The sequence below is a fragment of the Fimicolochytrium jonesii genome (genome assembly GCF_025526975.1).
Source record: "Fimicolochytrium jonesii strain JEL569 chromosome Unknown EV422scaffold_30, whole genome shotgun sequence".
Lineage (NCBI taxonomy): Eukaryota > Fungi > Chytridiomycota > Chytridiomycetes > Spizellomycetales > Powellomycetaceae > Fimicolochytrium > Fimicolochytrium jonesii.
The window spans coordinates 279,963-301,995 of NW_026515697.1; the positions used below are offsets into that span (position 1 = coordinate 279,963).

The 22,033-nt window shown below is 52.0% G+C and overlaps 8 protein-coding genes across 8 annotated transcripts; 4 read left to right on the forward strand and 4 right to left on the reverse strand.

Moving 5' to 3' along the window:
• Nucleotides 1–512: 512 nt before the first annotated feature.
• EV422DRAFT_580959 (uncharacterized protein) lies at nt 513–2,416 on the reverse strand (the record flags this gene model as incomplete). Its single annotated transcript, XM_053073356.1, has 3 exons — nt 513–849; nt 990–2,230; nt 2,314–2,416. 3 exons carry the CDS (start codon nt 2,414–2,416, stop codon nt 631–633), a joined length of 1,563 nt encoding a protein of 520 aa, XP_052922173.1. The 3' UTR covers nt 513–630.
• Nucleotides 2,417–2,758: 342 nt separating this feature from the next.
• Nucleotides 2,759–5,432, forward strand: EV422DRAFT_509232 (uncharacterized protein; the record flags this gene model as incomplete). The annotated part of the gene is made up of 12 exons (XM_053068828.1): nt 2,759–2,830; nt 2,892–2,971; nt 3,172–3,425; nt 3,496–3,550; nt 3,614–3,750; nt 3,861–3,899; nt 3,975–4,139; nt 4,416–4,567; nt 4,643–4,733; nt 4,800–4,814; nt 4,874–5,103; nt 5,169–5,432. 12 exons carry the CDS (start codon nt 2,759–2,761, stop codon nt 5,430–5,432), a joined length of 1,554 nt encoding a protein of 517 aa, XP_052922174.1.
• Nucleotides 5,433–5,867: 435 nt separating this feature from the next.
• Nucleotides 5,868–6,508, reverse strand: EV422DRAFT_571047 (uncharacterized protein; the record flags this gene model as incomplete). The annotated part of the gene is made up of 3 exons (XM_053072950.1): nt 5,868–5,903; nt 5,974–6,311; nt 6,373–6,508. The coding sequence occupies 3 exons, from the start codon at nt 6,506–6,508 to the stop codon at nt 5,868–5,870; spliced, it is 510 nt and encodes a 169-aa protein (XP_052922175.1).
• A 2,394-nt stretch (nt 6,509–8,902) lies between these two features.
• EV422DRAFT_542876 (60S ribosomal protein L42) lies at nt 8,903–10,147 on the forward strand. The gene is made up of 4 exons (XM_053071310.1): nt 8,903–9,049; nt 9,419–9,530; nt 9,715–9,879; nt 9,962–10,147. Exons 1-4 carry the CDS (start codon nt 9,047–9,049, stop codon nt 10,000–10,002), a joined length of 321 nt encoding a protein of 106 aa, XP_052922176.1. The 5' UTR covers nt 8,903–9,046; the 3' UTR covers nt 10,003–10,147.
• Nucleotides 10,148–13,523: 3,376 nt separating this feature from the next.
• EV422DRAFT_509235 (heterokaryon incompatibility protein Het-C-domain-containing protein) lies at nt 13,524–16,131 on the reverse strand (the record flags this gene model as incomplete). The annotated part of the gene is made up of 3 exons (XM_053068829.1): nt 13,524–15,397; nt 15,522–15,713; nt 15,912–16,131. The coding sequence occupies 3 exons, from the start codon at nt 16,129–16,131 to the stop codon at nt 13,524–13,526; spliced, it is 2,286 nt and encodes a 761-aa protein (XP_052922177.1).
• A 1,721-nt stretch (nt 16,132–17,852) lies between these two features.
• Nucleotides 17,853–18,903, reverse strand: EV422DRAFT_580964 (uncharacterized protein; the record flags this gene model as incomplete). The annotated part of the gene is made up of 4 exons (XM_053073357.1): nt 17,853–17,953; nt 17,988–18,307; nt 18,370–18,797; nt 18,820–18,903. The coding sequence occupies 4 exons, from the start codon at nt 18,901–18,903 to the stop codon at nt 17,853–17,855; spliced, it is 933 nt and encodes a 310-aa protein (XP_052922178.1).
• Nucleotides 18,904–19,284: 381 nt separating this feature from the next.
• Nucleotides 19,285–20,585, forward strand: EV422DRAFT_606474 (uncharacterized protein; the record flags this gene model as incomplete). The annotated part of the gene is made up of 4 exons (XM_053073799.1): nt 19,285–19,357; nt 19,439–19,517; nt 19,576–20,028; nt 20,089–20,585. The coding sequence occupies 4 exons, from the start codon at nt 19,285–19,287 to the stop codon at nt 20,201–20,203; spliced, it is 720 nt and encodes a 239-aa protein (XP_052922179.1). The 3' UTR covers nt 20,204–20,585.
• Nucleotides 20,586–20,811: 226 nt separating this feature from the next.
• EV422DRAFT_260063 (uncharacterized protein) lies at nt 20,812–21,668 on the forward strand. The gene is made up of 3 exons (XM_053065784.1): nt 20,812–21,201; nt 21,311–21,503; nt 21,575–21,668. Exons 1-2 carry the CDS (start codon nt 20,920–20,922, stop codon nt 21,434–21,436), a joined length of 408 nt encoding a protein of 135 aa, XP_052922180.1. The 5' UTR covers nt 20,812–20,919; the 3' UTR covers nt 21,437–21,503; nt 21,575–21,668.
• Nucleotides 21,669–22,033: the final 365 nt, after the last annotated feature.

Consider the following 22,033-nt stretch of genomic DNA (forward strand, 5'->3'; position numbering starts at 1 on the left):
CGCGTCCGGTTACCTAACCCGTCAGGGTAAAATTAGGACGCGTTAGGGTAAACGACGCCCATCGCGCGTGATTCGGCTTTTCGGAGACTCAGAAGGTCGTCCCTCGGCAACACACCGTTCCGTGGAGAGCAAGTAGAGAGCTGTCAGAGTACAGTACGTCTGTAGTTATGAATGCAGTGCGATGGTTGAGCGACTGTATCTCACGGTTGGGGGTTGGGGGATACAGCTCTCGTCCATTCCACCCCGCTACATCAACCGATGGGTTTTGCAACTCGTGCCCATAAAGGCACGGGCGAAACATGTGTCGTTCGAAGTGGCCGACAAAAACAGGGTGAAACAAGTTTGGATAATCCCCAGATAGACATCAAACTGACTGCTTATGGCGCATCTTCACCCTCATGCTAAGCTTCTGGAAAGCCCTTTGCATTATGACGACGCTAGTAGAGGGCGTTGAGGGAAGTTGAAACGAACACTAATGCACTCGGACTGGAATACTGAGAGCTCCCAAATATGTAACTAACTGCAATCACTCCTGCTTGAACCTGAGATCCATCTTTTTGCCCTGACAGCGCAGAGACGGCCGAATGCGAGTTTTCTTGAAAAAGCCGACGAGGGAAATGATCTTCCCGCTCACTGGCAATATACTCGACACTTGACCAGGACGCTTTTCTCCGTCCTCAGTCCTGGATAATATGCAAATCTTACTTTCGGATTCTTTTCCCGGCCCTTCCTTTGCATACTTTCTTCATCGAAAGGAATACCGCGAAAATCTTCCCAGTCTTCGTCAATAGTCGAGAATGCATCCCTTCCATCCGGCACCGAGAAAGCATTGATACCGAGGGCGGCGCACTTGAATCGAAGTTTGATTGCGCGATGAATAAGGCTCAGGTAGAGCTCGGAGGACGGGGACGGGTTGAGATCATTTGTCTCCCAAAATCGTTGCATCCTAGTAAGCTCCCCAACTCGACATTGAAGTGATACAGAGCCACCCTTGTGACCGGGTCGAGGGAGTTAGACGTGATTGCTTCCACCATTCTCTGCCATACTTGACGCTCGAGGTGACTATCGGCCGCACATAGCTTTTCATAGTTTGGGTTCTGAGCGGAAGCTTGTCTCATCACCGCGAGGGATTGCGCATATTCGGCGGCCGGTACCCCTCTGATTGGGTGCGTGAAGACCTTGATCAAGCTCGTGGTGAGGCATCCCTCAACAAGATACATGAGATTGTTTTTCTTTGGTCGACTCTCCTCCGGCACCCCAAAGAATTCAAAGCCAGAGCACATGATGCGTTGAAGAATTTGCGAATCTGCGTCCGTAGCTTTGGCAGGGTTTGGTATCCATTCCGTAGTGTGCCCGTGGAGGTCTGTGTATATCGCTTCGAATTCATCGGCGATCTCTGTCGGAGTGTATGGCGAATCGATCTCGTAGAAGCCTTCGTGAGTGCGCGTGCGTTGGCCGAGTGCCCCTTCGGCTTGTGCCAAGGCGCTGCGTGTACGCTTCAGCTCCTGATCTAGGATTTGTCTCTCTTCTTCTTGATTCTTCAAGACAATCTGGAGGTTTGTATATGAGAGTTCCTTCTCCTTCAGCTGCTGCCGGGAGGATTGAAGCTGCGTTTGAAGGGTACTAAAAGCGTGTTCGGTATCCGTACGATACTTTTCATGCCGCGACAGTTTCTCTTCAAGGGTACGCTTCTCGCTAGCATGCAGCTGCTTTTCCGTGACGAGGATGCTGTTTTGCTCTTGCAGATTCTTGATGGTTTCCATTTTTACGGACCTGCCGATATCCATGGACCCGAGGACTTTTCGCATCAGACGTGTCGGTCGGACCTCCGCACATTGGGAAATCACTTCCTCGTTCCATTTTGCTCTTACTGTCGGCAACTGTTTCCTCACAACTTCCCATTCGGCCATACGTATACGGCAATCCATTTCTGTAAGGAACGCATACACCTTCAAGTCCTGAGATCGCTTGTCTATGACAGACCGACGCCACTTTTGTAAGATGGCATGCAAGCGTGTGATTTCCATGTCCGAGTCAAGCATGTTGGGAGTCCATTTGGAGCTCAGATTCAGGATGCGCTTTATGGGCGGAGCAAGACTGCTCTCGACTACCGGGGTGAGGTCTACATCGAGGTAGGAGTCCGGCAGGATGCGTCTGAGAGGTTGATATTGTTCGATGACATCGTAAAAGAAACCCCAGGCTGGGTATGATTCCCGAAGCCTTTTCAAAGCTGCAGGGCAAACCGCAAGCTGTTCAATTGTCTGTTTATACATACGCTTTAGTACTCTTTTCGAGCGTAAGATGAATGTGCACCTAGCAGTGCTCTTGCCTTCGGCCATTTTTCCCCGTGCATCAACTCGTCTTCCTCAGCGACCTCTTCGTGCGGCGACCAATCGGTACTGGCACTTAATCCCATTTCTGCTCGCTTGACCGGGCTTGTTGCATGAGGCTCTCTTGAGGTATCGAAGGAGGAGAACGCTCTGCTGGAAATACCTCAGATACATGTTCCATTTCTTTGCACAGTCCTGTTTCAAAATGGCAGAGAGGGTCCCGTTCCTTCAAAGCGACTCGGCACACTTGAAAAGTGACCAGCATTTGACCCTTTGGTCGCTGAAACTGTGGAGAAGCAAATCTAGAGGCCGGTGCCAGTATTTTGGCGCAGGCTATAAAGAACCAGGTTTCTGAGCACGCTCGACTTTTCTTACCTTCACGCCCAACTTTTCAGACGTCGATAGCGTTGTATTCTCAGCAAATTATTATGCCCAACCCCAATCACTCAGCGCTGCTCATAGCCTCTGGCCACCGGATTGTCGTAGGAATCGACTTTGGGGTCAGTCACAGCGGGTTTGCGTTTGCACATATCTCTGATGAACACAAAATCGATGGGTAAGACGCTTTCCTGCGCATTTGTTGGGAAGATCTCTAAACTCGGTTATTTCAATGATTTTACGAGTGGCCCGATCAGCTCTCGGTAAGTGCCCGGTCGGTTGGGTGAGGTGTCAAACGCTTGCTAATCCTCTTTCTGGGCAGCCCTACTGCAAAAACCTTACCGCCCTGTGGTACGATACCGGAAACCAGAAGACGGAAAGCTGGGGGTGAGTCCAATTTGGCTACACGGCTACACAGATACTGTTATATCGAGTGTAGCCAGGCTAATATGTTTGTGAACAGATATACCGCCTTGAAAGATGCCTTCAACGACGATGCAGCAGGAACCGGCAAAATGTTACTCACGAAGATCAAATTCCTCGTTGAGCCCAGCACAAACCACAACGCGGATGCGAACTTGCCCAATACCATTGATGCCCTCGAGCTTGTTGCAGAATACCTCCATCAGCTTTTCGAGTACTTGATGGAAAGGCTCCGGAACACATTTGGCACCACTTTGCAACCTGAGGACTTGCAGTATTGCCTCACAGTTCCAGGTATGGTTCACAAGCATCGCAATCATGACGCGGCTCAACAACTGCTCGATGCTCAACAACTTCAACACAGCCATATGGAGCGAGCACGCCAAGCATACCATGCGGCGCGCCGCTGCCCGTGCGGGGTAAGGGGGCGTACGTTACACGCCGACGAACCATCTTCTCTAATGGCTCATTCCGTTCTCTAGTTTGATTTCGCCCGGTGAGGTCAACATGCCCCGATTGAGCGTGGTCTTGGAGCCCGAAGCAGCGGCAATCTACTGTTTCAAGAAAGTCAAGGAAGCTCCCATGCGGCCCGGAGAAACCGCTATAGTCGTTGATGCAGGTATGGTCGGATCCTGTCAGTTGCTGTCAGTTGGAATGACAGGATACGCGCTGTCGAATTAATGCACGACAAACCGCTCAACGTGGTTCCTGTATTACTTCAATGTTCAGGTGGAGGAACGGTCGATATCGTCGCATACAGATTCCAATGTAAGTGATCCACGCTCCATTCTTCGCAAAGTTGCTGGAAATGTAGCGGTAAATCTAATCGTCTCATTCCTGTAGCTGGGATTGATGCCTCCCAGAAGATGGTTGAAGTTGCTCCGGGAACTGGCGGTCTCTGTGGGTCCACCTTCATTGACGAGGTCTTTTTGGACTGGTTGGGAAGCAAAGTGGGCAAGATGGCCCTTGCGGATCTCAAGCGCGAGAAAGGAGTTGACTACTTGCAAGGTACGCTTTTGTATCAACTCGCAGATTCAGAATTCCAGTCTCAATAGCTAAGCGGGTCTCCACCAGTGCTGACAACTTGGGAGAGAATCAAACGACAGTTCGAAGGGCCTGAGACGTTTCAGCGCCATGACAAGATCACTTTTGCTTTGCCTGCCGGCCTGTTCAATCTGATGAACGACGATCAAATGGAAGCCCTCGAAATGCAACAAGATAAACGGCCACCAGCGGTTGTAGCATAAATACTATGTCTGAGCATCATCTCCGTCGTTTCTCAAGACGGAGTCAGCGACAACGTCTATATTACTCTGGCGGACATGCAATCCTTCTTCGATCCAATCGTTGAGCAAGTGTTGCAGTTGATTGAGAAGCAACTTGACAAGTGTCCCAACAAAAGATCGGACAAACTCTTCGGGGTTGGAGGCTTCATGGTCGGTATACCCATCGGCTTGCAATCCTGGTAAAGAAATCATTGCAATGGGGTCTGACAGCGTGCTTTCTTTTAGGCTTCCCCCTATCTTCAGAAAAAAATCAAAGAACGGATTTCCGACAAGTGCGGAATCATCATTTTTCCCAGGGACCCTGGCGCCGCTGTCGGTAAGACAACCGAACAAGTGATGACTCTCGTTGTAAAAGACTCACACATACCTTTCCAACTTTTAGTGCAAGGCGCAGCTTGTAAGTTAAGCGGACCAAACACTTATGAGATGATTTGCACTCAACCATTTTCTTTGCAGTGCACGGTTTGAACCCGCATGCAATCCAAGCTCGCTTCTCGCGATTCACGTATGCCTTCAAGCATAACCTTGAGAAGCACCAATTCCTAACAAAATATCCAAGGGGTCCGGAACCAACAAGTGCCGACGTATTCCTCCATGAGGAGAAAGGGGTTCCCTATCTTCACGTGTATCATCCTAAGATGACGGCCAACCAGCTGGTGGAAGTTCAGGACTTTTACAGCACCAAGGTGCGGTGATCAAACAACGTGTTGGCATTCAACGATCCTCACCAGAACTAAATACCGCAATATAGGTTTACCCACTGTACAGCTGGCAGACATCCCTGACGCTCCAACTCGTCGCAACTGCAGAGGAATACAAACAGGAGATGCCAGTCTCTTGCGTAAACGGACATTTTGATGTCGGGTCTTTGATCGTGGACGGCATCCCTCTCTCAGGCCCAGACCGTTCCGTTAAGTTGACCTTCTATTTCGGTCTCACCGAGCTCACCGCTATCGCTCGTGTCAATGCCACCAATGACGAAAAACGAATCTCAGTCAATTTTTCTACTCGCTGATGGTCCACTCTTCAGTCAAGAGGGGCCCATGTTCGCCGTCGCCGCGATCGCAAATATTACCGTGCAATGATTTCGATTTTTGAGGAAGCGCAATACTGTTACTTGACGAAACCTCAGCAGGCTCAGATCCAGCAGTCATCAAATGGGGAGGTTTTTCCTTTTCTTTGCTACCACCGTGAAGTAGTTATAAGCGCATGAGGAAGATTTCTATGTTTTAGTATAAGCGTAATATGTACATCAGCCCTTTTATTGAATTTATGGTTGAACCAAGAAGCTTAGCGGTGTACCCCTTCGTCAAAAGAGGTGCATCTCAACTCACTGTTGAATGCAGAGGGTGTATACAAACATCCTTATCAGTGCGACGTTGTGCCCATGGCACCTATCTATATGTCTATCAAGCTTTGGAGACGGGCAGCACGCCTGCTAAGGTGAAGTCTAGTTGCAAAGAGCCATTGAGTTTCCCTGGCCATCCTGAAAGTGACGGAGAAAGTTTAGTTTCTGTCGACAGACAACTGATATTTATGAGAGTTCAACTACTTACGTGGTAGACAACAGCGCAGAACTGGTTTCCTGAAACAGTAGGGTAATAAATCACGCGGTACTTTCCAGGGCTTCCGCCGTCGTAAACGCTGCCGGGGATGATCGGGTATTCGTATGTGTTGCCTTGATCGGCCTGCGAAGCGCATTCGTTCGACAAGAAGCCTTCACGGTTGTCAAACTGGTGAGGGTATGGCTCATAGCGACGAGTCAGTGTTGCGGTAGGCGCGGCTTTCTTTTCGGCTGCCGGTGCTTGGGCGACCTTGGCAGGTGTGGCAACCAGACCAACAGGATTGTTTTGTGCGTTTGCAGCGGCATTGAGTGCGGAGTTGATGTCGTCAGCTACGAAAGATGGATTGTCAGGTTCAGTTATGGTTTGCAGGAACGCCGGCAGGCTATTTACCAGTGATGTCGACATTTCCACAGTATTCATCGGATTGCCTGCGTGTGAGACCGTTTGAAGCCGGTGTGGGCGCGGCCAATACAAAGCTGACCAAAGACCAAGCGGTAGCGAGGAGAAGGGAGGTTTCGACACGCATTGTGGAGGTGGGGAAGAGTGAAGATGAAAGATGATGTGTGTGAGGGTTGGGTGTTTGGTGTTGGGAGGGATGTGACGGGAATCTTTCTGCTTTATATGTCCCGACTACGAAGGCGTTAAGATCCTGGACGAGTGCGCCGGTTCCTTTCGGATGTAGATACAGAGCAGGAACGTGGGGGAGAAGTCGATCGGTGAGTTTGATCCACTTCACCCTCACACTCGAAGTCCGCGCGGCAACATTGCCTACGGATGGGATCAGAGCGGACCATCCCGTGACAGGATGGGTATCCCCACGTTTTGTTCCATTTTGTGAGCTTTGCCAGCAGGAAGAACTCGCGGTGAGAGTTACAGTACAGTTACTACATATATTGCGGTTGGCATTTTACGGTATTAGATGCGAACGTGCATAGAAGCACGTGGTAAGATCTCTTGCATCCCGCCGCGAGAGCAAAGGTGTCTCGAGCAAATCGGACTTGCGAGACGACGTACATATTCTGAAGGGGACGGTGGTTCATTCCTGACGTTTTCTGTCACACCATTTGTTTCTTCCGCCTTGCAAGTGACACCCTTTGTAACGCCGCTGATCTGGGACATCTTTGGATTCTACATTGATCGGTAGACTTTTGTTGACATCATCACTAGGTCTGGAATCCGATGATCCGGAAAAGACCACCTGCAAAAAAAGCACTGAGGAGGGAGGCCCAAAAGTACACAGCGGTCAGGGCTCTTACTAAATGCTGATCCTGACCCGACCAAAAACGTTCGGACGACGCTGGGTCGAGGGTCGAGCGCGTACAAACGACAAGCCACCGCTGCGCCGCAGTTATGGAACAATCGGTGTTTCGAATTGTCGAATTCGGCAAAAAGCAACATTCGATTATCGAATCTTTCAGAGCTCCAACTTCCTAGAACCCAAGTTCTCAAGGCGAACTGCCAGTGTTGAACATGCAGCCGAAGCTGGAGGACTGCGTTCTGACTGCCATGACCTACTCTGTAGGATGGCCAGTCACTTGAAAAACCTCAATTAACATACGATGTGTACTTTGAGGAAGGAATGTGCTGGAGAAGGGTGACCGATTCCTTCTGCTGACCCTTTCTCACCTATTATGACTGGGTAAGGAAAATCATCCCAGCATGAGAACCGTCTTGTTTCCATGCGAGTAAGGAGTAGGAACTATGCAAGGAACTTTCAGAGCACCATTCGCATTATCATGTCATCTCGGGATCGTCTTTTCCGTCCATACTTCGTAAAGAAACACTGTGCCCATGAGACGGGGTGTCACCGGTGCGTAGCGGATAGCAAGTGAAGCACAGTTTGTCTATTGTCTCACTAACTTACGTGGAGATAGAGGGCCATTGTTTTCTTGGGGAACAATGTCACACCTGGCCCATTTCGGTAGTCCCCTGGACTCCAAGTCTCTGTGCCGTGCGCGGCTTCTCGCTGTCCGGCCCGGGGTCGTTAAGTATGGGGGAGAGCATCCAAGGACGAGCCTCCAACCTGGACGATGGAAACCTGTAATGCGGGGGATCCCTTTTCCGCTGCCAAAAACATGGTCAACAAACATTGGCGTTGCTTCGCGACACAACGCATCCTTGCCCAATCTCAGAGATAGTGTTGACGTCAACAGCAGCTGTGAGCTCCCAGCGCCTTGGTATACGATTCGAAAAGGGCAAAGCAGCCCCCCAGGCATCAATGCAGTAGAGCGGTTACCGGTTCCTCCCTGACATGCTGTGTTTGCTGGACCAAGGAAGTGTCCAATGCCTCATCCATAAATGTAGAACTCGGTCCAGACATTTATTTTGAATGTCCTCTCGTTGAGTATATTCCCCATCATGGAGCTTCGATCGCTTGTGTAAACCTTCATAAGTGCTGGATGACCGTGTGGGAGCGAATGCTTTGCCTCGATCAGTCAAGCAGGATTTTGTCGTGGTTGTTGTTGCACTCAGCCGCGCCCTGCTCAAGATGAATGCTTTTGGACATCGCCACTATGTTGGATCCCTGCTTCTTCGAAGTCCAAAGGACCCAGGGAGCCGGGTTTGGGTAAGTGTTCAATATCGCTCCGACGATCTTTCGATGACTTTGCAGTACGAAGCCAATATGTGGTAGAGAAGTGAATCCGACGGAGCCTTTGTAAGTTTTTTCTATCACCGGCCCAATCTCGATTTTCCTCCTTCCTGGGTGCAGTGGCCGGCCCAATGGACTGTGTCCCGAAGGACATCGATTCCCAGATCTTCCAATCAATAATGAATAGTGCATGAGCAATCTGCCAAACATGCCGTCCGGAAGTGGGGCTCGCCTCAAGTCAATCGTTTCGACGTAGCTTCGATGCCTGTCGTAGCCTCGTAGGAATTCCCCCGGTGAGAAACGCGTCCTCGCAAATGCAGCCAATCAGAGCGCGTTTGTCCACAACCAACTCATCATTGACACCGGTGCTGCGGGTCCATCACGGCAAAGGCGGCTGCGGACAACGAAAGCTTCGTCTCTACGGCACATATCCCGAAATCGTCTTTTGGGTTGCAACACACACCGGGCGCCACAATGGTATGTCTCGACAGAACGTCTCAGCACTCGCCAATCGATTGATGGATAGGGGCAGCACGATGCACGATTTTGGGCGTGGGAAGCAGATGGATGGATGGATGGATGGATGGATGGATGGATGAAAGTGGAGGCGTGGGAATGATTGACAAATTGCCGGAATGAGGACGAACAATTGATCCTCGATCACACGTTCGACACTGGGGAGTTGGTATGCTGCTTTGACGGGTGGGGTTGCTCCGGTGAAACGAAACCTCTGAAGGAATGGGAGAGGAATCGAGAGCTCCGGTGTAGTGGCAGTGGACAGACAACCCACGTGAGGATGCATGTTCGACGACTGGGAATGGTACTCATTTCGCCGGTACTCTGTAGGTCAACATTCCCAAGACCCGTAACACCTACTGCAAGGGTAAGGAGTGCAAAAAGCACACCCCCCACAAGGTGACGCAGTACAAGACCGGTAAAGCTTCCCTGTTCGCGCAAGGTACGTGATGTCGACTCGGTTCTGGTTCAGCTGGTGCTTCTGTTCGATGGCTTTGTTGTGGAGAGTTTTGGAAAGCATTGGAGCGGACTGGAAGGGAAATGGAGGGACTTCTGAAGACTTTGAACAGCTGGGAACTTTGAACCTGGGGACCCGCGAAGCTCACGCATTCATCCCCTGCCTACAGGAAAGCGTCGTTACGACCGGAAGCAGTCCGGTTTCGGTGGTCAGACCAAGCCCGTCTTCCACAAGAAGGCCAAGACTACCAAGAAGATTGTCCTTCGTCTTGAGTGCACCGCTTGCAAGTACAAGCACCAGATTGCCCTCAAGCGATGCAAGCACTTCGAGCTTGGTACGTGGATGGAGCTTGTCGACTATACGAGTTTTGCCATCGGTCATCTCAAATCACGCTGCTCACTCCCTTTTCGTTTCAGGTGGTGACAAGAAGACCAAGGGTGCTGCCCTTCAATTCTAAGCGCATTGCTGGATGTCCCCTCTGGATCCCATCTGGAAGGCTGGTCTTCGATGTTCGCTCGTTTGGGTTGTCTGTTCGAGATCAGATTGCCCTTTCGGTCACTTTGTTAATATAAAATCTCGACCAATACGAAATTTTGTGCTCGTACGTCTGTTTCTGGGAAGAGATTTTGCAGATTGCGGAGGAGTCTTGGGCGCAGATGGAGCCGTCGGCATGGAAAACACGCTCGCTGGGTGGAAGCATCAGTCGGTCGGCTAGGAGTAGGCTGGTCTGCCTGGCCTGGAAGATTTGCAGGGTGAACACCGTGGAAGTCGGTACGGGTGTCGGTCTATGTCAGCACTCAACGGTTCTTTTCTTTTCGTGGCAGTTGCGTCGAAGATTTGCGGGTACTGGGAGGCGGACGGAGGGAGGCATGGTGAGGGATGGGAATGCCAAAATTGGAGCGAGTCCGCATGAGCTTTCACCAATTACAACGGAACTGCTTTACAGTTGTCCTTCCACGAGTCCCAAAGCTTACAACTAAGCTCTTCGGCAAGGCTGCGGCTCAACAAAAAACATCGGCCGAGAGGGTCGGGTGTGGAAACTTCCTGCATACACCGGCCGTCTAAATATCCACCCGTCAGTCTCCGCACATCAATGAAGTTCGATACCACTGCGGTCTATGGGCGTACAACCCAGACCGAAGTCTCCGTAAAATCCTTTCGGACTCGGTCCATTTAGCAAATGTCCCCTTCCAAGCCAAACATCCCCAAAATGAGAAACTTCGGAACAGCTGTCGTAGATCCGTGCTTACCCCCAACTCGCCCTCGGGACATGCTGCTCTCGGGACGGCCTCATCACCGCTAGGATTTCTGGAGTCGTTGTGTATCTCAAATGCTGGCTACACGTACAGGTATAATACCGGTGACCGCAACGGTCTCGCATGCTGGATCGCTTTTCCTGCACGCATCATATCCTACCTTTCGTTACTTTACCTCTCTGTAATCGGGACATCGTCGGATGCACTCATTTCGTCGAACGACGAACATCTTATCTTCCCGTGGCGTGCGTGCTCTCCAGTACTCACTACATGATAGCATAGCCGTCTACACAGTTCGAGGGGAACAGACCTGAATGCAATTCCCTGGTATGCAGTTCCGTTCATCACGGCCAACGCGTTGTCTCACAGTGTTTGCTTGACAGGCTTGACAAGTGGTGTTCAGCTACTGACAGAGCTCGTCGCAAAGGTCGACCTGATCGAGGGAAGGCATAACAGGTGAGAGCGAAGAGTTGAGGATTTCTGAACCCGCCAATACCACATCCGACGAGTCGGACGTCGAATGTTCCAGTCAACAGCTCCAATCACCATTGCGTAAGGACATACAGACGTCTAATCACAACAGAACGTTGAGACCGTGCTGACCGAAGCACCCGCAACGTTTTTTCGCCACATCACAGCCTGGAAGTGGCCCGTAGACGCTCATGGAGTGTTCCTTGTTCCTAGATCCTTGAAGTTGACAGCTTCAAAGGACATTGCGTGAGGACATACAGTACGTCCAATCCCAACAGAGCGTTGGAACCGTGCATACAGAAGCACTCGCAACTTTTCCATTCTGTCAAGCAAAGAAACCAGTTCCAGGGTTACTAATGCGTGAGGAAGATCGTTCTCGACCGGGCCAAGGCCGATCGCATTCTGGGCTCCCATGACAAGGTCGCCGGTGTCCCGTCGCCCAGATACTCGGACCTCCAGATCATCAGCATAATCAAGAATGCTGCGTCGCTTGCCGTTCTGATGGGCGATGAGAACAAGGCAATCGGGGAAGTGAAGCAGGAATGGAAGGAAAGCATGTGCCGGGATGTGACCGGTAAGGAACTTGTCCCGATGATTTGTCGATCCGGGGGCTGTGACTGATGCGCCATTTTTAGGTTCGAAGGAGAATGTTCTTGACGAAATCGAGAAGGCCGAAGGCGCAGGTCAAGGTCGGGAAGCGCAGGTCAAGCTGGATGAAGCACGTGCAGCCGCTGCCGTAGCCCGCCAGAAGGCAGCGGCAGCCGTGCGAGCGGAGGGAGCGAAGGCGATGGAAGCTGTGCGGTTGACCGAGGCGCCGACGGCAGCTATCAAATTTGAGAAGGCTGCTGAAAGCGAACTACGCAACAACGAAAACCGTGGGCCGCGTCGCGAAGATCATCACCGCCAGAGCGGCCTAAAGCACAAGCGCCGAAGCGAAGACGGTCATCGCCGGGACCGCAGCCACGATGATCACAGCCGGGACGGCAGCCGGCACCGCAACCGGAATCGCAGCGGACGAAAGCAGCGCAGGGTGCACTGACCCACCACGAGGACACGACGCCCTTCTCTCACACCCACGCGAACGAATTGCACGTGTCTTCACTCGCTTGCATGCGCACGGATGTGATAAGCCGGCTTTTTGTTCCTCATACGTCAGTAGCATCCCCATGGGGAATCGTCTCTTAGTTTCGTCAGTAGGGCCCCCCATGGTGAAGACATCCCTCGATCAATCTCGTCAGTTGCCCACGCCACCTTGGTGAAGCGCCCCCACGGTGTTACCGCCTGCTTGCTCATTGTCCTGTGACTTCGGCATCGGGGAACAGCGGCGTTGTCTGGAACCTATTGGATTATTCAGCGATGCGGATTTTGCGGCCAACTGGAAGCCATTTTCGATGATGAGGAGGTGACGGAAACTCACCAAGATTTGCAAAGAGTCTTTGGCGTAACTTGAAGGGGACCCGGACATATTTTTTGCTGTGGGACTTCTGGACCGACGTTGCAGGATAGACATTGATATTTACTTTTGTAATCATTCAATTTCAATAGTTTAGTTGAGATTTGATCAGAATGAAGGACAGTTCGTTCCCGCACTTCTTCAGACGGAACAGAGACCTTGCGGCTCTGACCTGCAAGTCTCGTGCGCCTGGCTTTCTCATGGATGGCGACACAGTTCTGTTCCCATTGTGAGACGGCGGCAGACGAAAACCTGTCAATCGGACAAGTGTCAAGTTCCCTGAACCGGAGCTTTACGAGAAATATCATACGAAGATACGGGAACATGAGGGTCTCTCTCCTTGCATTTGCCCTCTAGCAAATTCCCCTTTCTCCTAAGCGTTGCACATGTGATGGATTTTGAGTGATGGGAGGAGCAGAATGGCACTTAGGGTTAGGGTTAGGGTTAGGGTTAGGGTTAGGGTTAAGGATGAGCAACAGGGGTTAGGGTTAGGGTTAGGCACGATGTTTCTGATTGGCAGTCGCAATTCAAGGCAGTGATAGCCCCGATGTGGTTCCCAATGTTATGGTATTCGAATGGTAGCCTGTAGGCCAGACATGCCAGTAAGCGCGATCGACGCGCCCAGAGGAAAAGATCTATAGGAGAATCTAGATATATGCGGGATCTGGTCTACCCTATCATGAGGTATGAAGGAAAAAAGTATATACGGTGATGACAATAGATGAGATAACTTCGAGGAGAAATGTATGCGCAGGATGGAATGTTTCGGTTGTACGCCGCTGGAATGACTAAATGCCTTCAACTGCGATGATTCCGCCGTCTAAATGATGTACGAGATAGGGTAGCGGTGACGGTTGCAGGGGGTTTCGTCCTCGTGGGTGATCGCGTCAACGTGGTTGTGCTGCTGGCAAGCATAATTGTCTTTGTCACCGAGCCCGTTGGACTCATCGTCGTTTTAGAAGGGGCTGCCGCGCTGGTAGTACGAAGTGTAATAGCCGGCGTCCTGGTGGTGCTGTGTTGCGTAGGCGTCGAGAAGATGTGAGGTTTGGTGGTGATTATGGCCGTTGTCATGCCCAAGCTTGTCGGGATCGTCGTCTTTTGAGTTGAGTTGATGGCTGTAGTATGAGTAGCTACTGTAACGCTCGACGTAGTCGTCCTGACGACCGAACTGGTGGTGGGCAGGACCGGTCCGCCAACTCCCTCGCAGCGACGGAATCCGCTTTCCTGAGGTACCCGAAGTGGGGGGAGTGGCGGGGGGTTCCCTTGGTTGATACCATCTCCGCACACCCAGCCATAGCCCACACCAACGCTCAGATCTTTCTGAGCATTCGCGCAGCTCAGCTCCATGGGTTTCACCCGGCGGTGCCAGCCTGCCCGCACTGAATCTTTGTCGAGGGCTGCGATAGCGGCGGGATGTGCAGAAGCCCATGATTTGATCGCGGAGAACATATCCTTTTGAAGCCTTGTTTTTTTCGGGGTGAGGAGCGACGATGGGTGATGGAAAACTTGCAACGCTATGTTGACCGCGTCATCGAGCGCGGCAGGCGATGGATCGAACCAAGCTGTGACAACGGCGTTGGCCACATGCTCAACAATGACCTTGGCGACCAGGCCCGCTGGTTCGTTGAGGTGCAAGTCGAAATGATCCTTTGATATGATGGAGTGTGTTGGGTCCGTGGCATTGAAGGATGTGAAGATTTCCTGCTGATCCGGTGCCGCCGTCACCATGTCGGATAATTTCTGCAGAACCTCAACCGTCTCGATCAGAAGCGGGGTGGCGAGGGGCTCGATGAAGCTGTATATGATTCGCTGGAATAAAATTGAAACTTCCTGTTGAAGCCATCTGAAGCCGGGTATCCGATCAATGATCGCGGAAACTTTCTTCATGATCCTGTCCCGCAGTTCAAGCAGCCGCCATAGACGAGCGAGCACTTCCCGCTCTTCGTCGGTTAAACCGTCGTTGAGGGAGATCTTCAGAGGGTGGGTAAAATCGGAGAGAGTTTTTTCAATATCGTCGATGATGCTTTCCATCTCTTCGTCGAAGTGCGTAAGTTTCCGCAAAAGACCGATTAGGGTAGTCAATGTCGATAGGGGATCACGACGATGCAGGTGTGCTTCTTGCTTCATCTCCTTCATCAGCGACTGGATCTCAAGGGAGCCGATTTTGTCTTTGATCTCGCCCAGTAGCGAGTGGGCCAAATCCCACTGTCCAAAGGTACCGGTTGTGATGGGGTAGATAGGACGATAGCAACCTGCCCGCTTTGCGCTCGACGACAGCCAGTCAGGCAGCCAGTCTCTGACAGTCTCCCAAACGCCGCTTTCGGCAGGCATAAAGTCGTACTTGATCGGTGCGAGCTCGCCGATGTATGGAAAGACATGGCGATATCCAAGCTCCGCCAAAGTCAGCTCCACGTAGTTGGTGTGAGCTGAGTAGTCCTCCAGCGTATGCAGGGCTTGTCCTAGTAACCTGAGACCATCCGTCTCATTTCCAGCGCGGTACCCTTGAATGGCCCGGGTTAGGGTTTTACGGATGGAAGCAGAGGACGTAGTCCAGTTTCCCTTCTCGTTGGCCATGTAATTTCTCAAGCCAGTTTTCCCGTCCACCTCAAGTTCACGTGGGTCGATAGGGCCCCGAAGTTCGTCGTCATAAGTTCGAGCATCCAACGGATAGCCTGCAGATTCGAAATTCGGGGTTAGCCTCGTTATCGATAATTTGACTGACACCGCTTTTCACCCGTCTTTGCCTGCTCGCTGACCATCTCTCTCCCATACCGCTCGAAGCTAACGACGCCCTACCTTTCGGGTTATCGACATGTTCCTCGGCGCGATAGACACCTAACCGCTTCTGGGTGACTTGAAACTCATCGGTAACGAAGTGTGTTTCTTTGAAGGAAAGCAAGGCGACCACCAAAGTCAAGGCCTCACGAGGAAGGTGGCGAGAGAGAGTTCCCACATCAATGACCTGAGAATAGTCTCGCAACCAGTTGCCTGTTGAATGATAGGATAAGGAAACATCGCGGTTAGCGAAAAAACAAAAAAATCTGGAAGATGCAGGAAGAGCTCGTTTCGATTCCCGGCAGCCTACTCGTTACTTCTGCCGGCCGGTGGGTCGACGGGGCCAACTATTTCTCGCAGTGAGACCGAGGCACTTCGGTCGTGGCACGGTGTCTGTAGCCGCATACTTACCAAAGTAGACCCTTTCCGTATCGAGGGAGTTGAACTTCTCTTCGAAATTCCAAAAGTGCTTCTTGGGCCTACGCCTCAAATCACGCAGTGTATCCTCGATGTCGCCGTGGCGAAACGCTTTGCCCTCGAGCGCTGAAGCGGGAGGGACATTCCCCGCATCGAAGGCGGAGACGCAGGACGTGGCCAACAGAAGCGCCACAAGGGTACGCATCCAGCGCATTGTACCTAAGCTTTCGGGCGAGAAGGAGAGCACCGGCGACGAGCGCACCCCTTCAGAGCCGTTCCTTTATGGGCCACGGACTCCATCGTCCAGCGGCGGCACGGAGTTCTTAGTTCATGATGATTCTTTCTGGGTTTCTGTGGAAGAGGAATGAAGGTTGACTATTTTTCGTAGGTTTCCCCACGATTGATGCCCGCGGGGCTGGAAAAGCACCTCGTTGTATGAATTTACCGGCCCTATCATGGAGAAAAGAATCAAAAGCGCAACGGTTTCATTGCGCTGATGACCGGGAGCCATACCTGCTTACCTAAACTGCGCAGTCTCTCTGCACGCGCAATCATCTATGGTAGCAGGCATTTCATCAATTTCAAGTCAGCGTTTGGTCTCGATTCGCATGCCGCTCACACTTCAGGCCCCTCTTGAGGTGATCTCCCCGTGTTCCTGCACACGCGACATCTACGCTTGCCTGCAAAGAACGCTGAAGTGGATCTGGAGCCCCTCGGCTCATTTTTATTGACGGGCGGACATTCGATCGCGCTCGAAGTCTCCACCGCTCCAAAGATCGCAGTACTTTTTGGATAACCATCCAGGCGGGAAATGGGAGGATTGTGTGAATTTTCTTGTCGAGAAAGCGGTGGAATGTGCGGGGGATAATGCCATGCAAAGAGCTATCACCCGCTGTTTGAACGTGCGTTTCTGAGCCTCGCCCTGCTCTTGCAGATAAATAATCCTGCCATGTATTTGCTTCGGAAAAGAGCCCCGATTCTTTCGCTCAAGCACTGCGTGCACACCATCCGGCCAAAAAGGGGGTGACGGCAGCCGTTCAGCTCCAAAACAACCTTTATAAGCTGATTGGTCAACAGACCGCGCTCATCGGTTCGGGAGTGGCCTCGGGACACCAAGATATCGTCCAAGCTTTGCTTGAGTCACCTCCTACTCCGATTGCCAAACGCACCAGAAATAAGCTTAGAGGACAAAGTCGCCGCTAGAAGACACAGATATAGGAACAGAGTTAAAACGCGAGGAGGTAGACTACGAGAACGACTTTACGGAGGGCATAGAGGTACGCGTACCGTATGTGAAGTTTCTGTGACATCACAATTAGCAAGCCGTTCGAGCAGAAATTCACCGAAGAAGCAAAAACGCTGTGGCTTCAATATCTTGCTGCAATTCAAATTTTTTTTTTAGCATGGCTCGATCAACCAACGACCAGTATATAGCTCAAAGAGGACGCCATCTTTGCATCCTTTCAAAGTGGTTTGTGACTGACACCAGCGAGGTTGAGATACCGATACTTATCGGCAGCAAGACGTTTTTCGACATCAGCACGCAATACATGTGTCAGACAATCACCATCAATCAATCGGCCTTACGTCTCATGGCAAGCGACTTCAACCCGATAAGAGCGCTTTGTCGTGTTCGTACGAAATGGTCCGCGTTATGGGACTCGCAGAATCACGGTTCAAGAAATGGTCCGAGACCACACAATATGTTGTTGCTAACTCAATCTTGGCAGACATCGCATTCTCTTTCGAACAAGGACACCGCTTCTCTGTCGAGTGAAAGTTCGCCAGGACGCAAAACGTCCTCGAGACATCCGACTCTTGCACGTTCTCATCGCCAACTTAATACCAATCCGACGCCAACGCGTAAAGTGGCTCGGAATCAACTGGACCAACTGCAAAGCTACTGGACCAACTGGCCCGACTTCTCTCGCTGAATTATACCTCCCGCGAGTGCATATCGTCTTCGGCTCCGATCGTCGGTGAGCGTTTGAGCTCATCCAACCTATTCACTAGGGCTAACTGTATGGTAACGATAACTGTATGGTTGCGAACTATCAAAACTCCTCTCACGATTCTTAAGCGTGTGGTTCCGACAGCAGGCTGTGAGGGAGTTCAATCGCCGGACACTGCTGGTCATTGCATTGAGTAGTGCTAGCATGGCCGGCCGGCCACTGTCGAGAACCCGGTCGGCAATCCTGACCAAGTCGGAAACATCCAGCTGAACAGTGCGCTGCATGCAGGCTGCAGCTGCGGCAGAAGGCTGATGCCACGATTCCCCTAGATATGGCTTCAACGCCGACGCATGTGCCATGCGGGCATTTTCCACAAGGTCGCCAAGTGCAGCGCAGTCTTGTTCATCGTCAAGATCAATAATTTTTTTCCACAGCAGCCTGCACAAGTAGCAATCTGAGCGTGACGGAGGCATACTAGGTTGAGAGTTGTCGAAGCTTACCGGTTCGCCGATTTGGCTGCTTTCTTCCACACCTCATCCGCTTTGCTTGTCCAAACCGATGTGTGTTCGGGGCCAACTGGTGCACAAGCTCCATCTGCCAGATCCGGGTCTTCTATAGCTGCGCCTTCCACTTCGGCACTCAGCGCGGCCTTTTCCGGCCTCGGCAGGCTGCCTTCAGCTTCCGGTGAAAAGCGTACCCAGCTGGGTGTATCGGGCGAAGGCACTCGCAGGCCAGCTGGATGGTTTGCGGACTCCAAGTTGTCGGCAAATCGCGGCCCGCTGGCTTCCTGCAATTGGTGGAGGTCCTTCTGGTCCAACTTGAGGACGTATCTGGTCGTCTCGCTGGCCACCTTGCGGCCTGCTTCTTCGGCGCGCAGATGCACTGTTCTTAAGCGCTCATACTCGTCACCCGGCCCAGATGCGGCCTTCTGCAGCGAGAAAGACAATTACGGACATTTGGCAGGGTTCTTCAACCAAGAGCTCGCGAGCGCTCTCAACAATCTTCAGCGCGTCCGTCCGGGTGGTGACAAACATTTCAAAATGCCAAAATCTGCGAGCTGCTGCTGAATCTCAGCAGCATATCACGTGACCCCGCACTAGTGACGACGCGCAGTGGAGTTTGGCGAGTTTGGCCCTGCGTCCGCGTCCGTCCGTCGGGCCGGCGCGTCGTCCTCCTCTCTCTTGCTGCTCGCGCCCCTTGTCCTGCAAAATCGAATTTGCGTCTCAGTTGCATCTCTCTCTTGTTGCTAAATTGGCGTCACTGTTTCCCTGATCCCACAGGCACCCTAAGGGGGCGTCGATACCGCTGCAACCCCAGGGCAACGGCAGTTCCACTGTTCGGCAAAATGGCTAGCCAATGGGGCTACGTCCTCCTGCGGTGATGGAGCTACATCCTCCGCCCGAGCACAACCTGCTATGCTCAAATCCAACGAGATCCTGCCGTACCCTCGCGCTTCTTGCCAAGGCAGAAGGTTGTTGGCGATCGGCGGTTTGTCGTCAAAAATGTCATTTTTCAACATTTAATCAATCTAGTTTCCCCTTTCTCCCCTAACCCTAACCCTGCAAACAGCGCAGATTCACATTAGCACCGCCGCCATATCAATCGCGCTGAGAGCCGACCTTGGGCCGCTCCCGCTATTGGATATCACGTTAGTCGAGGCTCACTTGTTTGCAAAGCATAGAAACTAATACCAACTGTAAACCTAGGTCGCGCATCGAGGTGATCGGACGCTACGACGAGTCACATTACAGAGTCGTTGCAGGGCGCGAAGATGACAGCACAGTATCAAAGTACATGATCATTGACGGTGGGCATCGAGTCAAGGCCGCGAGCCAGTTGAACGCCAAATTTCAGGATGAACGGAAAATTTCCACAGTGGGCCTTCCATTAGCTGGCAGCGCGCTGTACCATTGGTTGCTAATCAAAACCTTGGGTTTTGCACATCCAGCTGCCGGCCTTTGTACTCCGCTCGGACATGCCGGGATGGAGCGCGTGCAGTTAGCCATCTCGCTCAACCTGACGACCCAGTCCACTACGCCGGACACGTATGCCGATAACCTGTTGATGATAAACCGCTTGATGAACATCCGCATGGCTGAGCTAGGAAAAGAACCCACTTTGGAGATCCTCGCCGCGGACTGTCGGGCAACGGGAATGAAGTAAGTCGCGGGTTCTAGTATGGCATCTATCCGCCGGATAGCTCACGCAACTCTGCGCAGGATAGCCGGACCTTCCCTTGGGCACAATCGCCATGTGATAAAAGCAGGGCCTCGCGCTTTGAAGCTCATTTGCAACATGTTTGCAGAAGAGCCAAAGCGGTTTTTGCCAAGGTAAGCTTTGGACCCAAAAATTCAGCCAATCCATTGTTTACCCGGGGAGGCAGCGGAAGGCCCGGGTTGTTACAATCACCGTTTTCCCTTTCTCTTGACTTGATTGCCCGCTTGCCGAGCCGCCACAGACTGTGGACCCTCGGGAAGACTGCAAACACGCGGGTGTGGCATTGGATGGAACATGAGTTTCATAGCCGTTATTAGTTGGGTCGTGCCTCGTGCTGCCTGCCAGCATGAGGAGTGGCCGGTCGGGGCGACCGCGTAAGGCGTCCTAGGCGTGGTGGCCCCTCTTGAGAGCCGCTGCACACGTCCATCCCACTCCACTGGGACTGACCCCTTTGAAATTGCTGAACATAACAGCGTGCTGCGTAAACCATTTGTGTCCTGCCATTAATATTGCGGTCCTGCGGGACGAGCTTTTTCTTTCACCTTAGAACATGAAAGTTGAGCGCTAGCAAACCACCACATCCAAGCCGCGGCAGCTGTACCACTGCGAACAAAGCTTGCTAAAGACTACCGGTCGCATTCGTGGACATAATGTACGTCACCGAGCCGCGAATTAATGGCTTTGCCGCCATGCAGGGTCCAAGCGCTACCAACGTGTGGATACGGACTATCGCTGTCGGGCCCGAAAGCTGCTGGACGCCACAAAAGAGGAATCGCAGGTGGCCTCCTTTGGACCTGAAGGGAGGAGGACAGATTCCAAATTCCAAAAGCCCGATGTTCTTGCGCAAAGGACCTCACGGAACGTCAATTCTCGACATCCCGTCCGTCCTTATCTTGTACAACGGCGAGCCGCTCGATGAAAAGACCATCCTGCTGCGGTCGTCGGAGGTTCTGCCGCCTGCGGCCGTGAAGCTCCTTGACGTACTTGGCGACAAGGAGACGAAACGTGATATTTCAAATAACATGGTCATGCAAGGCGACCTTCCCGCGGCCTTCACCTTCATTCATAATCATGCTAAGTTGACGCAAGCACTGGCAATTGCTCTTATCTCAGAGGTATGCATTGCCACCTTCCCTGCGGACCCTTGTGGGGGACTGAGTTGCCGCACTGCCTGCGCTATCCCTTTGGCCGCAGGCCGCGTGTCTCACATGTCTTCTATCCGCCGGATATATACGCTGTCTCAGCGGTACCCCATTGAAACGCCGGGTCTCGAGAATCAAATTCTTCAGAAGTATTGTCGCACGCGCGAAACGGAAACGAATGGCCCTCAGCAAGAACTGCTACCGTTGACGCAAATCGAGCTTAGGATGGAGCACCTCACCCGTCCTATAAACCCTGTCCGGGTCGAGAGGATTGTGTAAGTTGGGAACATCGGAAACACTCAAAGGGTGGAACAATTCACTTACTCGCCTTCATTCCGATTCACAGCGGCAATCTGAACCAAACAAGAGAGTTTGATTTCACCAAGCCACTGGTTGTCGTTGCCAAAGAGAATGAAGACGGAGAGATTGCAGACGAGGCTGCCAAATATTACATGCTGGGCGGCGCACACCGCTACACAGCTTTGCAAGAATACAACTCTGCGGCCGCAGCGGGCTCCCGCATCTTGAAGGTTAGTGTCTGTTATGGACAACTATTGTCCCACTGACAGTGACGGCAAAGAACAACGCGCGTGTATCTAAATGCTAATGCGTGTGAAGCTCCACTTATGGCCTAGCCTCGACGCGTGCGCTGAAGTTCAAGCCATTGTTCAAGAAAGCACTGTTGTAGTCTATGCCCTCCGGAGGCTCCCCAGAAGTATACACTACGGGACACGCAGATCCATTTATTCACGCGTAATTGATCCATAACCGGTTTACGGCATTCAAAGCAAACTTACGCCTATGT